Source organism: Mytilus galloprovincialis, chromosome 9 (assembly GCF_965363235.1).
Source record: "Mytilus galloprovincialis chromosome 9, xbMytGall1.hap1.1, whole genome shotgun sequence".
NCBI classification, from domain to species: Eukaryota; Metazoa; Mollusca; class Bivalvia; order Mytilida; family Mytilidae; genus Mytilus; species Mytilus galloprovincialis.
In genome coordinates this window covers 17,560,715-17,575,160 of record NC_134846.1, presented here as the reverse complement: position 1 = coordinate 17,575,160, position 14,446 = coordinate 17,560,715, and the positions used below count along the sequence as shown (strand labels likewise).

Here is a 14,446-nt window from a genome sequence, read left to right as displayed (position 1 = left end):
ATGAGGGCCCTCAGTGTTAGGTCTCCAGGCAATGAGACATCAACTAAATTAATAAGTAAAGGACATCTCAAGAGATTTGGTTACGTCTTTGTATTATATTAAGCCAATTTACTATTACCCCTAGTTAGACAGAGAAAACTAGCGTAATACCAAAATATCTCCCAGTGGAACTAAAACAGTAACTCAGAAAACCTTATTATCATACCATGTAACAGTTTAAATTACAGGAAAAACATTGCTTACAAAATTAGAGCAAAATGGCAAATTAAAAACATTGCATGATTTCATTGAATAAAAGATGAGCTTATTTACTTCTTTTATTTAAATTTCTGATTACCATTGCAGTCTAATTTGCTTATAACAACCAGTCATGTCTGATAAAACTGTGAGTTCTTGGAACCTTTGTCTAATCTAATGCTATAGATTAGATGCCAGAGTTTTCTAATGGACTGATGTGTGCAATGTTGAGCAAGCAGATTCTTTAGTACATTTCCCAAGCAAGTCAGTACCATTGCCAAAATAGTTCCATAATGTATGTAACTATGCTATGCCTTTTTTCAAGTGATGTAAAACGAATCCCAAAGAAATAAGACCTATCTCAATGGATACTCTAATTCAGTGTTGGTCTTTTTTGCTGTATATAATATTTGTTTTTTGTTTTGTTATTTTGAATATAACAAGGGTGCACATGCTGAAATGTCTCGCCTTCTTTACTAATTATTGATACTATGTTGATAGTCCTAATTATAGAGCTTTATAACAACGTACTGTCACATAAACTTAACATTAATCAAGAAAACTAAACATTGACCAATGAACCATGAAAATGAGGTCAAGGTCAGATGAACCATGCCAGGTAGGCATTTTCAGCTAACAATTCTCCCATACAACAAATATAGTTGACCTATTGATTAAAATTTAAGAAAAACAGACCAAAACACAAAAACTTAACACTGAGCAATGAACCGTGAAAATGAGGTCAAGGTCAAATAAAAGCTGCGTGACTTACATATAGATCATAAAATATTTCCATACACCAAATATAGTTGAGCTATTGCATATAGAATTAGAAAAAAAAACAAAACTCAAAAACTTAATTTAGACCATGTACACCGCTGAACCATGAAAATGGGGTCGAGGTCAGATGACAATTGCCAGCTAGACATGTACACCTTACAATCATTCCATACACCAAATATAGTAGACCTAATGCATACAGTATAAGAAAAACAGACCAAATCACAAAAATTTAACTATAACCACTGAACCATGAAAATGAGGTCAAGGTCAGATGACACCTGCCAGTTGGACATGTACACCTTACAGTCCTTCCATACACCCAATATACTAGACCTATTGCTTATACTCCTTATAGTATCTGAAATATGGACTTGACCACCAAAACTTAACCTTGTTCACTGATCCCTGAAATGAGGTCTAGGTCAAGTGAAAACTGTCTTACGGGCATGAGGACCTTGCAAGGTACGCACATACCAAATATAGTTATCCTATTACTTATAATAAGAGAGAATTTAACATTACAAAAAATCTTTACTTTTTTTTTCAAGTAGTCACTGAACCATGAAAATGAGGTCAAGGACATGGGACATGTTACTGATGGAAACTTTGTAACATGAGGCATCCATATACAAAGTATGAAGCATCCAGGTCTTCCACCTTCTAAAAGAAGGCTGCCGCCGGATCACTATCCCTATGTAGAGCTTTCTGCGACAAAAGTTGAAGGTTCGACAAAAACTAGTACATTGGTTTTCTCATTTGACAGATCTCTTTTACATTTCATTTTGGTTTATGTTTAATACTGCTTTTTATAGCTTCTTATAAAATATATGTTTTGCAATGTTGAAGATCTTACAGTGGCCTATACAGTTTCCAACTTCTACATAGTTGAGTCTTTGGTAGTACAACTATAGATAGTTGTTTCATTTGCAATCATGTCATGTCTTCTTATCAAAAAGTTATTTCTCATTATTTTCTTACTTGCTGTTTGTTTGTTGATCAATGCACATTCAGCTATTTCAGGTTTAACTTGTATGTTTTTCAGATGAAGGAATATATATATATATATAAAATCTCAATAGAGCATGATTGTTGGAAATATACATATATTGTATATCAGCTAAACCAACACCTTTCACAATGTTTGATGAAGTTTTATGACAACATGTTCATTTCTACCTATAACCCTTGTTTTACATTTTAAAGGCTTTTTTATTATATATTTATGATTTAGTAACTTGTAATTTTTACAAATGATCAAGTTTATGACTTTAATCTCCGCATACCACATGATTGTATCAGGTTGAGAGGACCATACATATTTTAAGCTAAACTACTGTCTTTTTTTTTTATTAAGATTGACGACTAAATTGTACATTTCTTTAAACATGCTCAATCTACATTTGTCAGAAGTATTTATATGTAATGACTTTTTGTAATTATTATATAATCATGATAATTACAAATATACCTTTGTCTCTATACTTTGCTATTACTGTATTAAGACAAATATAGGTTTTGTAGTTTGTTACATATGAAGTTAATTACCTTTTCTCATGATAAAAGCCTCATAAACACATAATTAGGAATGAAAATTACTCTTGGGGATTAAACAGAACAAGGCTAAGCAGTAAAAGTACATGTAATTTCTACTGACAAAGATCAGTTAACTTTTTACAATTGTCAATTACCTCTTAAAAAAGACATAGTCATGTGGATTATAATTGTTTTACTATTCAATTATTTCTTTCTCATGCATTTAAGGACAGCATATATAAATATATATTTATACTGCAATCAGCTATTTTACTATAAAGATAAAGCTATACGTATAAACGTTAGCTTTATACGTCAATGAACTCAACTCACCTATAAGCCCCGCCTACTTACAACGTCACGTCACAACCATGACAACGTGTAGTAACAAAGGTCAAACTTTTATGAATTTAAACTTGTTATGTCTTCAAATTGGTAATTTATATACCATGATTTATCAAATGTTATTAATTAAGAGTTCATTTTCCCTGTCTTTTTCCTTAAAATGTCAATTTTGTACCGCCTGGACTACGCTCAAAGGGAAATACCCCAAAATGGTACCCCAAGAGGGAAATTCTAAACACTTTTTTTTAACAATATTTGTTTCATATTTTTATTATTTTTTTTATTTTTTATCGATTTCAGTATAAAAACAATATACGTATTTAGTGTCTTGAAATATGAAAATTATTTGTATTCGGCACAAAAAGGGAAAATGCTCGGTAGAACCTCGCATTTCCCCCGTTTCTAAGCCTCATACAAATAAATTTCATATTTCAAGACACTATACATATATTGTCTAAATATATATATATATATATATATATAGCTTGGCTTTTATCTAAAGTTGTCCAACAGTTTTTATGAATGGATGTTTGGAAAATATTGCCATTTAAACATTTCTTTGCATGTCAGATTTTCTCTACAATAACAGAATTAAAAAATAATGGTTTTGTTTTATTCACATTTCATCTGTATTTTACCCTAAAACCTAGTAAGTAGTTGACTCAATGGTCAACCTAATGATGGTTAGCAGACAAGATTATAGTTCTACATATTTTTAACAAACTGGTCTAGATTAGATACTATTGGCCCATGACCATGATGACTAAGAAAGGAAACATTAATTTAAGTTAAAGAAGACCTTGATTCTGTTAAAGACCACTCTGACTCTAAACATGTTAAAGATGAGCAATTCCAATTAGAAAAGCTTGAGTAAAATTTAAATATGCCCATTGGTATATATATTTGAATTATGAAATTAAAAAATTCCTCAAGCATTAATGTTTAAAAGCAAGTACACAACTTCAACATATCTGCTCTCTCTATGCAAAGTATCAGGTTGAAAACTATAATGCTATAGGAGCAGTTGATTTGCTTATCATGTTTATAATTCAAATCTGCTGTACTGTATCTATGACCTTGAGGGCAGCCACAGGGTCTCAAAATAGTCTTGGGGCTTCGGTGGCCGAGTGGTCTAAGTAGTTACTACTGTAAACACTAGCCAGTCAACACAGAGGTTGTGAGTTCGAACCCTGCTCGTGCAGGTGCACTCGACTCCAATCTTAATTGACTAGGATTGTCAGATTTCCTATCAAAGGTCAATGGTTTTCTCCAGGCACTCTGGCTTCCTCCACCAATAAAAACTGGCCGCCACGAAATAGCCCAAAAGCGGTGCTTAATTTTAAAAGTGGCGTTAAAACACATAATATCAAATCAAAATAGTATTCAAACTGATATAAACTGATAGGAATGAAACTTTATAGAAAATATCATTGATCTACCACAAGTAGTTACTAACATACTGACTTGATGCTGTCAGTAAAGCAACAAATATGTCTCATCTTATGTGAATTTCTTTGCAAGCTAGACAAAAAGTCAATTTTTAAAAAATACCCTCAGCTCATGACACCATGATTTTCTTGACTTATCTAATCCAATACCTAATAAAACAAATAAATATATACAGAAATAATTGCCACTTTCCCTCAGTATTGATTTTGTGTACCTACTGGTTATAGATATATTGTACTTGTGACAAGTCTGTTTTCTCATTCATCAATTTAATTGAGATAAATCTCCTTTTCTTTACATCATTAGGTAAATTTGTTAAATGAGGCAATAATGAAGTTTATTTTATAACCCCTAAAAACTATAGTACATGCACATCCTAAAGGTCTGCTAAAATTAAAACAAAAGATTATTCAATGAGGTTCATTTTGGGCTATCTTTAGCGTCAAATTGGTTTAAATTTTACCGTGATTCGTCAGAAGTCTCAAATAATTATCGTTACCATTATTTTTTGAAAAAATTTAAAGTGATTCATCAAAATCAGTCAACTTTTTTATCATCTAAAAAAATGTACATTTTATCATCATGCACCAAAAATTAACGTTAACGTCATATAACAAATTTTGTAAATGTATTCATCGTGAAGGTGTATCCCCATTACAACTCTCTTCAATGAAGTTCTATATCAGGCCAACACAAAAAGTGGGTGTTTATACATTGTACTAGCAATCACACTACCTACCTATTGTTTCCCTTAAATTAAATTGATTAAATAAAATAAAATATCTATATAAAAGTAAATTGTTATATAGGCATGAAAATGAAGGGTAGGTCAGAAAGGCTGGACTGAGAAATCGAACTATATTTGGTTTGGCCTTTTACCAATCAGATAAAAGTAAAGGAAACACTCAATTCCAAATATATTATGTCTATTATTAATTATAAATATTGTGTATCTTAAACTAAACTGAACATACATTGTTATGCAACATTTATAATATAAACAAAGCTGTGTTTATAGAATTTATAAAACACATTAAGCCTTAATTCATATGTTGTTTTAGCTATCAATACAACCACATGACATCTCTGAGTAAGCTTTGCAATGCTCAGTTGATCATACAATGATATTTGAATATTGTTCTTAAAACAGCAATGTTAATTACACATTGTTACATTTTAATTATCAATTTCAGATTAAAATTTTAAACTTGGAAATCTTAAGTTTACTGAACATTTTAAAATCCATAGGCAGATCCAGGGGGGGACCCTGGGGGCCTGCCCCCCCCCTCTTTCGTGAGAAAAATTTGGTTGATTATATAGGGAATCATTGAAGCATGACTGGAGCCCCCCCCCCCTTCTTAGGTCAGTCAGTGGGCCCCCCCTTAGGAAAAGTTCTGGATCCGCCACTGAAATCAACTATATTTATCCAGAGTGGATAAATATTGTAAACAGAGAGTTTAAGCCATAGAATTTTGTTTCTCCAATAATCTAATTGAAAATGCTGAGTGCAATGTTCCAAATGAATATGTGACTGGAATCTACAAGAGACGTTGCAAATTTGATCAATGTTTTGTTTATAAAAAATATCAAACTGGTTAGAACCAGTTTACATATCAGGCACGCAGAAAAAGAGAATAATATACAGGGCATATCTTGGATATATTCAATAACTTATTGCTACGTGGTTCATGACATTACTATAGCAAGTTTTGTCTTCTGTGATTTTAAGCCCCATATTTATTATAGTCCTTTCCCAAAATTTAACTTGTCCTATTTATCAAATAGGTACATCTTCAGATGTTCACGCCTTTTTTCTTTACATACATTTGTACATGTACAGTGAGAATATATATACATCAGCGCCTAGTGTAGTTTGCAATTTTCCCATAATTAAGAATAAGAAAAAAATGTTAAAACTCATATATATAACGAAAACAGATCAATCAATTAGCCTTGTGTTTGACTGCAGTCATCAGCACTGATTTGGAATGAAGTGAAAGTCGAACAAAAGCTCTCGTGTGCTGAATAATAACCAAATCAGTTCTATTATATCAACAATCTCAAAATGTCAAGTTCCTTAAATTGAAAATCTATAACATAATTGTGTTTACAATTCTCCGTAAAATCCAATTGAGATCTGATGTTCAATGTTAATTCAACAATCACAGATCATAGAAATCCTCGCTACATCTGATTCCATATCTTTCTAAAATTTTTCATCATGGAAAATTGGATATTGCTGATATACAATCTGTTTACATGTAACTGTATCAGGTGACTTTGCTTGATCTGGCAGAAAATCTTCAAAAGATCTCTCTTTGTCATTGTTCATCTTTTTTCCACATTGTACATGTTAAATATTGAATGAATTTTGATTTTTTTTTTTTTTAATACAATTCTAAACCATAATTTGTTTGATGGACCCGTACGAGTTACTGTAAAATTGTAGATCCTGTGTGAACCCTTCTCTTACAATGATCTGACAGTGCCCTTTTCTGCTATTTATACAGTTCTTAACAGGTTTAAATCTCTTCAGGATTTTGTGAACTTTGTCGTAAATGCAATGATGCACAATGTCCAAAATTAAGAGGCATCAATTTTTTTTGGCTGATATAACAGTACTCAAGAGAATTTAGCAGCTAAATTTGTATGAGAAAGTGTAAAATAAATCTGGGTAAATTAAATGCCTACATTTTTGTAGATAGTCCTTGTTGCCTCTCTGTGCCTTCTCAATTAAATATTCACAGAGAAGATAACATCAGAATATATCAGAGAACACACTATCTGAATAACTGTCATCACCAACTTTAGAAATTTTGTTTTGACAGTAAATGCCAAAACCCAATTAAAGATATTGATAAATTGAACTGAACCTGTTGTTTAGGTCCCAGAACATTGTGTCAAAAATAGTCAAATATGTAAAGTTTCTGTTAACAATGGTTAAATGTTACAAGTTTATAATTTCACTTATGAACTCAAATTAAATTGAAATTTTATGCTAACTAAGAGGAATAACTCTTAAACAGTATAAGTTAAAATCACGAGAATCCAACTTGATCATGTTGATTAGCATTTTCAAATCCACATAATCCATGACGTAGTTTTCAAATGTCAAAATATTTGGTTAAAAAGTACTATAGTTACAACAAATGAATTGTAGGTTACAATATATTTCAAGGTACATGTACATGAAACTAGGCGTAAGGGAAATAACTCTTGAAGGGTATATATGACAACTCCATCATATATGAACCTGTATGAACCTGTATTTTATTTATGGTCCATGACATTGTATGGAGCATGAAATGCTTTTATTATCACCTGCCTTTTCAAATGTCGTCTAAGTTGTTGAAAAATATTTCAATAACTTGCATACGTTTACATGTACATCATTGTACGTGTGGAAGTCTAAGAATTCGATTGAACAAAAAAGTTGCAGGATCTACAAAAATTTAATGTCATATGTCCACTCTATTGGATGGCTGGGAATGACAAAGTTAACTAGGGCTATTTTACCTTGGTCTATGTGCATATTAAACAAAGGACACAAATGGATTCATGACAAAATTGTATTTTGGTGATGGTGATGTGTTTGAAGTTCTTACTTTACTGAACGATTTTGCTTCTTACAATTATATCTATCATGAACTTTGCCCATTAGTAACAGAGAACTATATTTGGTAAAAATTTACATAAATTTACCAAATTAATGAAAATTGTTAAAAATTGACTATAAAGGGCAATAACTCCTTAAGGGGTCAATTGACCATTTAGGTCATGTTGACTTATTTGTAGATCTTACTTTGCTGAACATTATTGCTGTTTACAGTTTATCGCTATCTATAATAGTATTCAAGATAACCAAAAACGACAAAATTTCTTTAAAAATTACCAATTGGAGGGCAGCAACCCAACAACCAGTTGTCCAATTCATCTGAAAAATTCAGGGCAGATAGATATTGACTTGATTAACAATTTAACTTCTTGTCAGATTTGCTCTAGATGCTTTGGTTTCATAGTTATAAGCCAAAAACTGCATTTTACCCCTATGTTCTATTTTTAGCCGTGGCGGCCATCTTGGTTGAATGGCCAGGTCATCGGACACATTTTTCAAACTAGATACCCCAAAGATGATTGTGGCCTAGTAGTTTCAGTGGAGATTTTGTAAAAGATTACTTAGATTTATGAAAAATGGTAAAAGATTGACTATAAAGGGCAATAACTCCTAAAGGGGTCAACTGACCATTTTGGTCATGTTGACTTATTTGTAGATCTTACTTTGCTGAACATTATTGCTGTTTACAATGTATCTCTATCTATAATAATATTCAAGATAATAACCAAAAACAGCAAAATTTCCTCAAAATTACCAATTCAGGGGCAGCAACCCAACAACCGATTGACCGATTCATCTGAAAATTTCAGGGCAGATAGATCTTGACCTGATAAACATTTTTATCCCCATGTCAGATTTCCTCAAAATGCTTTGGTTTTTGAGTTATAAGCCAAAAACTGCATTTTACCCCTATGTTCTATTTTTAGCGGTGGCGGCCATCTTGGTTGGTTGACCAGGTCACGCCACACATTTTTTAAACTAGATACCCCAAAGATGATTGTGGCCAAGTTTGGATTAATTTGGCCCAGTAGTTTCAGAGAAGATTTTTGTAAAAGATTACTTTAATTTACGAAAAATGGTTAAAAATTGACTATAAAGGGCAATAACTCCTAAACGGGTCAACTGACCATTTTGGTCATGTTCACTTATTTGTAGATCTTACTTTGCTGAACATTATTGCTGTTTACAATGTATCTCTATCTATAATAATATTCAAGATAATAACCAAAAACAGCAAAATTTCCTCAAAATTACCAATTCAGGGGCAGCAACCCAACAACCGATTGACCGATTCATCTGAAAATTTCAGGGCAGATAGATCTTGACCTGATAAACATTTTTATCCCCATGTCAGATTTCCTCAAAATGCTTTGGTTTTTGAGTTATAAGCCAAAAACTGCATTTTACCCCTATGTTCTATTTTTAGCGGTGGCGGCCATCTTGGTTGGTTGACCAGGTCACGCCACACATTTTTTAAACTAGATACCCCAAAGATGATTGTGGCCAAGTTTGGATTAATTTGGCCCAGTAGTTTCAGAGGAGAAGATTTTTGTAAAAGATTACTTTAATTTACAAAAAATGGTTAAAAATTGACTATAAAGGGCAATAACTCCTAAACGGGTCAACTGAGAAGATTTTTGTAAAAGTTAACGACGACGACGGACGACGGACGACGACGGACGACGACGGACGCCGGACGCAAAGTGATGGGAATAGCTCACTTGGCCCTTCGGGCCAGGTGAGCTAATAAAATTAAATATTTGCTAAACAGGTACTTGATGCACATATACAATGTATGCATTACAATGTCTGAATCTAATATGAAGTCTGATAATGAATTACGTGAAGCTTCTTTCATTTCCTTGAGAAAAATCTGAGACTTTTAATGTGGTGGACAGACAGACATATTGGTAAAACCATATAACCCCTCATTCGGTTCCAAACAGCTTTATAATAATAAACACACAAACACGAGACATAAATAACCTGATGATAATATGACCGACTTTTATTTGGACAGACAGACAGACAGACATGGGTTAAACAGTAATACCCCTCATTCAGAGCATAGGTATAAAAATCACCAGACACAACTAACCTGATGACATGTGATTATCAATGCCAATACTGCAAAAGTTCCTCCAATTCCTTGGGCTGCTGCTGTCTGTAGAAAGATCAGTGGGTGGTTATGGGTAGTGTTCCCTGTCGTAGTAATGTTAGCAGTGGTCACTTCTCCTGGGGTTGTAACGACAGGACTAGCAGTCGATGATAAATTTGTTTGATTAGTCTAAAAAAGAAAACAATTTATGTTGATCCTTGTGTCATATTGCTTAGCTTCTTCCTGACATCTAGAGATCTCACAAAACATGTTTAAACCATGGCCAGCCATGCACATTGTTGCGCCGTACCCAAGTCAGGGACCTCTGGCATCTGTTAGTCTTTTATGTTTTGTTTTTTTGCAATTTCGTTAATTCATATGTTTAAAATTAATTGTAATGTCAATTTTTCGCTGAACCACTAAATATACAGTATTGTTTGGGGGCAACTGACATTACTGAAGCCGGCCATCACATCAGACTCAGGTTGTTGTTTCTTTCATGTACACTTCATTTTCATTCTCAATTTTAATTAAATTAATACATATCATTCGACATTGCATCTGGTATGTGGACATATGATATTAAAAACTAAAAAAAAATCTAATCCAAAAGAATAAATAAAACCTCTATTTCAAACAAGAAAACTAAAACTAAACTGTTACAGCTTTAAAAGTCTAGGTCTTTTTTATGAATTTAAAAAATATATAATATACAATGTATATTATACTGCTGTTCAAAAGTCAAAAATCAATTGACAGAAAACAAATCCAGGTAACAAACTAAATGTGTTTGGGTTCTCTTAATTTAGGACTCTGATAAATCACCTTTTGGAGATGTTCATGTTGAATTATGTTTAGATACCCAGTAATAACGGGCCTGAGGGGCTGTAAATAAAGAGCGAGTAGGAATAGTCACTTGTCAATAGACTTAACAGTATTGTTTTAAACCAAGCTCCTGCAATGCTTTTTAAAGTTAAATACTGTAGCCTAGGTGCAATGGTGTAACTGTAACTGATTTTGAAAATAACATCTTCGAGACTCTGATGTTACCTCCTTGTGATGTAGAAACGTTGCTGATGTTGATTGCATCAATTCCTTTAAATATTGGTAATTAAACTGAACTTGAAGTTATATATATCCTCTTTTCCTCATCTACATTTTAAAGATTTCAATCTCAATTGTTTGAAAAGACAGAAATAGGGTTGTAAAAGTGTTGACCGTGAGTACAATTTTAGAATGAAGCGCTACCATGCTTAAAACAAAATGTACATTGGTTTACACTTTTACACCCCAATGAATTCAAAAAAAGAAGCATTCAATTTTAAAGTAAATTACAAGCTGTCTCCCTTATATCAATTTTAAATGAAAATTGACTTTGCTATTGAGTCAGTTAACCAAAGAGATTTTTTTTAAATTCTTCATAAATCCTCTTTTCACTGGCAGATTATGATCTGCTTGAAGGTTTAACATTTGTGTTATCTGCAATCAACTCCTTATTAGCTTTCAAATAATGCTTTTTTTTATTCTATTATATTACTAACATTATATATGTTATAGAAGCCTATGATGTAACCTGAAAAAAAATACAAATAATCATTATTACACACACCAACCAAAAGATCAAACTATAAGGACCTTGTTGAAAAACAGATTACGTAACTTTCATTAATCAGCATTGGATTGAATTAAGTGATTACGAGTGGCATTACCTTAGTTCACAATCATCCGACAACTGTTAAATAAACAAACCAATTATAGACTAATGATTTGATTAAATAAGTCATTATGATGCGTTAAATTTTATAGGTCCATTGGACTGTAAATACTTATTTAGCTATTATGTTTGTGAACTGAATAAAATAAAAATCGCCATGAAATTCAAAGTAAAAGCTATCATGGAAAATAACTTCATAATTTAAAAATGTAGAAACTGCGATACAAACAGACACAATAACACTCATTTTCGTATTGATTTAAAATAGTTCTTTAACTGTAAACTGGTACTTCAATACTTCACTGACCTGTTGTCATCCATTATCGGACACTTTTTTCAAATTCCATTTATACTGTTAAAATTTGTGACAAATTCCTTCAAAATCATTACAGTCAATTCATATTTTATTATGGGGCTGGATCGACATGGGGCAGATCGACATGGGCCGGATCGACTTGGGCAAGATTAACTTGGGGCCGGAGCGACCGGATACCAACTGGCTAAAATGTCATGTTTTCATACAATGTCAATGGTGAAGGCCCATCCCCCTTTTCTTTCAAGACATCGTGACATGCACTGTTTCATTTGATGTAACAGCCCCCTCCCTCAGACACGGCTTCCTCCGCCTCATTTTTAGACTTATACCTCGAATTTGACATACACAGTCATCTTAGTACCAGAATCTATGACAAACGAGACGATTTTGATTTTGAAATTATCAATTTCCCCCACCTTAGTAGCAATATACCAACTTCACCTGCATATGGAATATACATTTCCCAACTTATTCGGTATTCTAGAGCTTGCAGCTCCTACTCAGACTTTGTAAAACGTCACCAGTGTCTGAGCAGAAAGTTGATGAACCAGGGGTATGTCAAAGAACGTCTCGTCCTTTTTCTAAAAAAGTTCATCGGAAGGTACCCAGAACTTGTTGATAAATATTCCGTATCAACTTCACAAATAATACACGATGGTCTTGAAGTATAGATTTTGCGTACTGACGTTGTTTATCATCTTAATAACGTGTTATATTATTCTTTTATTTTTCTTTATTAATATTACTTTTACTGTTAAGTCTGTTTTTTTTAGATATCCGTTTGACGTAACTCTGTGCTTATGTATCCCATCATACCTTGAACGACAAAATTATTTCATGATGTGACTCTGTACCTATGTATCTTGTCATACCTTGAATGACAAAATTATTTTATTTTATTAATATTACTTTTACTGTTAACCCACTGTTTTTGTGATATACATTTGACGTGCCTCTGTACTTATGTATCCCGTCATACTTTGAACCGCACTATTATTTTATTTATTATTATTACTTTAACTGTTAAGCCAGTTTTTGTTATATCTATTTTGCGTGACTGTATTTATGCATCCCGTCATACTTTGAACGACAAAATTATTTCATGTCTACCTGTGCGAATTTCAAACGCGCAATTTTCACCAGTACTCAAAACCCTCCTTCCTTGATGGGTGCATTTTACATAGACAAATAAAATCGTATAATATAATCAAAATGAGGATGTTAATTTGATGTATGCCTTTTTATGCTTCTTCGTTACATTTGTTGTTTTTATAGTGATTAAGATGATAACACAATGTTGACTGCTGTACCCCTATTTTTGACATTTTTACCTATTGTGTCTGTTTGTTTTGTTCACGCATCGGTGACAATATAATGGAATTTGATGCGACTGTCATACAAGTGAGAGGTTTAGCTAGCTATAAAACCAGGTTCAATCCACCATTTTCTACATTTGAAAATGCCTGTACCAAGTCAGGAATATGACAGTTCTTGTCCATTCATTTTTGATGCGTTTTGTTATTTGATTTTGCCATGTGATTATGGACTTTCCGAATTGATTTTCCTCTGAGTTCAGTATTTTTGTGATTTTACTTTTTTCTTTATGCCAGGAAAGTGTTCTATACAATTGCTTGAAACAATTGCTTAAGGGGGACATGTGGAATGCATCATATCATTACTGTCATCAGTCATCATGCCTGTTTTATAGTGTTTATCACGAACTGTCAACTGACTGATAAAAAATGAAAGCTATGTTACAAAGATAACCATTCACAATGAACTTTACCCACCATTCTGATAGCTGCAGATTAAAACTATCTGTTGTTTAAGATCCACATATTGCAACAAATATTTCTGTCAGTTACGGTTGCAAATAATGTCAATATCTCTCATATTCTATTATTTACAGGAAGTGACGTTCTAATCATCTGATAATGACGTAACGCAGGGTTACACTAATGTCCTGACAATGTCCTGACAGTGTCCTGACAGAAATGAAAATGCTTAATACTTTTTTATTATTGGAAGGATTCACTTGAAATTTGGAATCAAGCAAGATGAGAACTTATATTTAATAAATAAAATTTATAAAAAATAAAAAAAATATTTATAAGAGTTAGAAAACTTGACCTGACCAACTTGACTTTGAAACTACTAATGTCCTGACCGATATGAAACGGCTAAAAAATGTTTTATTATTGACAGGATAGACTTCAAATTCGATACCAAGGAAGAATGAAACATAAAATACAAAAATATTAGAAAAAATAGAAAAAAAATATTTTCAAGAGTTAGAAAACTTGACCTGACCAACTACGTCCCCCCGTGACTAATGTCCTGACCGATGTAAAATGC

The 14,446-nt window shown here is 32.6% G+C and overlaps 1 protein-coding gene across 1 annotated transcript in view; it reads right to left on the bottom strand.

The window, feature by feature from the left end:
• The window catches only part of LOC143044529 (transmembrane protein 184B-like), a 32,053-nt gene extending 18,046 nt beyond the window's left edge, over positions 1 to 14,007 (bottom strand). Inside the window, exons 1-2 of the mRNA XM_076216588.1 lie at positions 13,882 to 14,007; positions 10,062 to 10,250 (exon numbers count right to left, since the gene is read on the bottom strand). Coding sequence (XP_076072703.1) covers positions 10,062 to 10,250; positions 13,882 to 13,884 — 192 coding nt within the window. The 5' untranslated portion in view covers positions 13,885 to 14,007. The remainder of the gene's footprint in view (positions 1 to 10,061; positions 10,251 to 13,881) is intronic.
• Between the last annotated feature and the right edge of the window lie 439 nt (positions 14,008 to 14,446).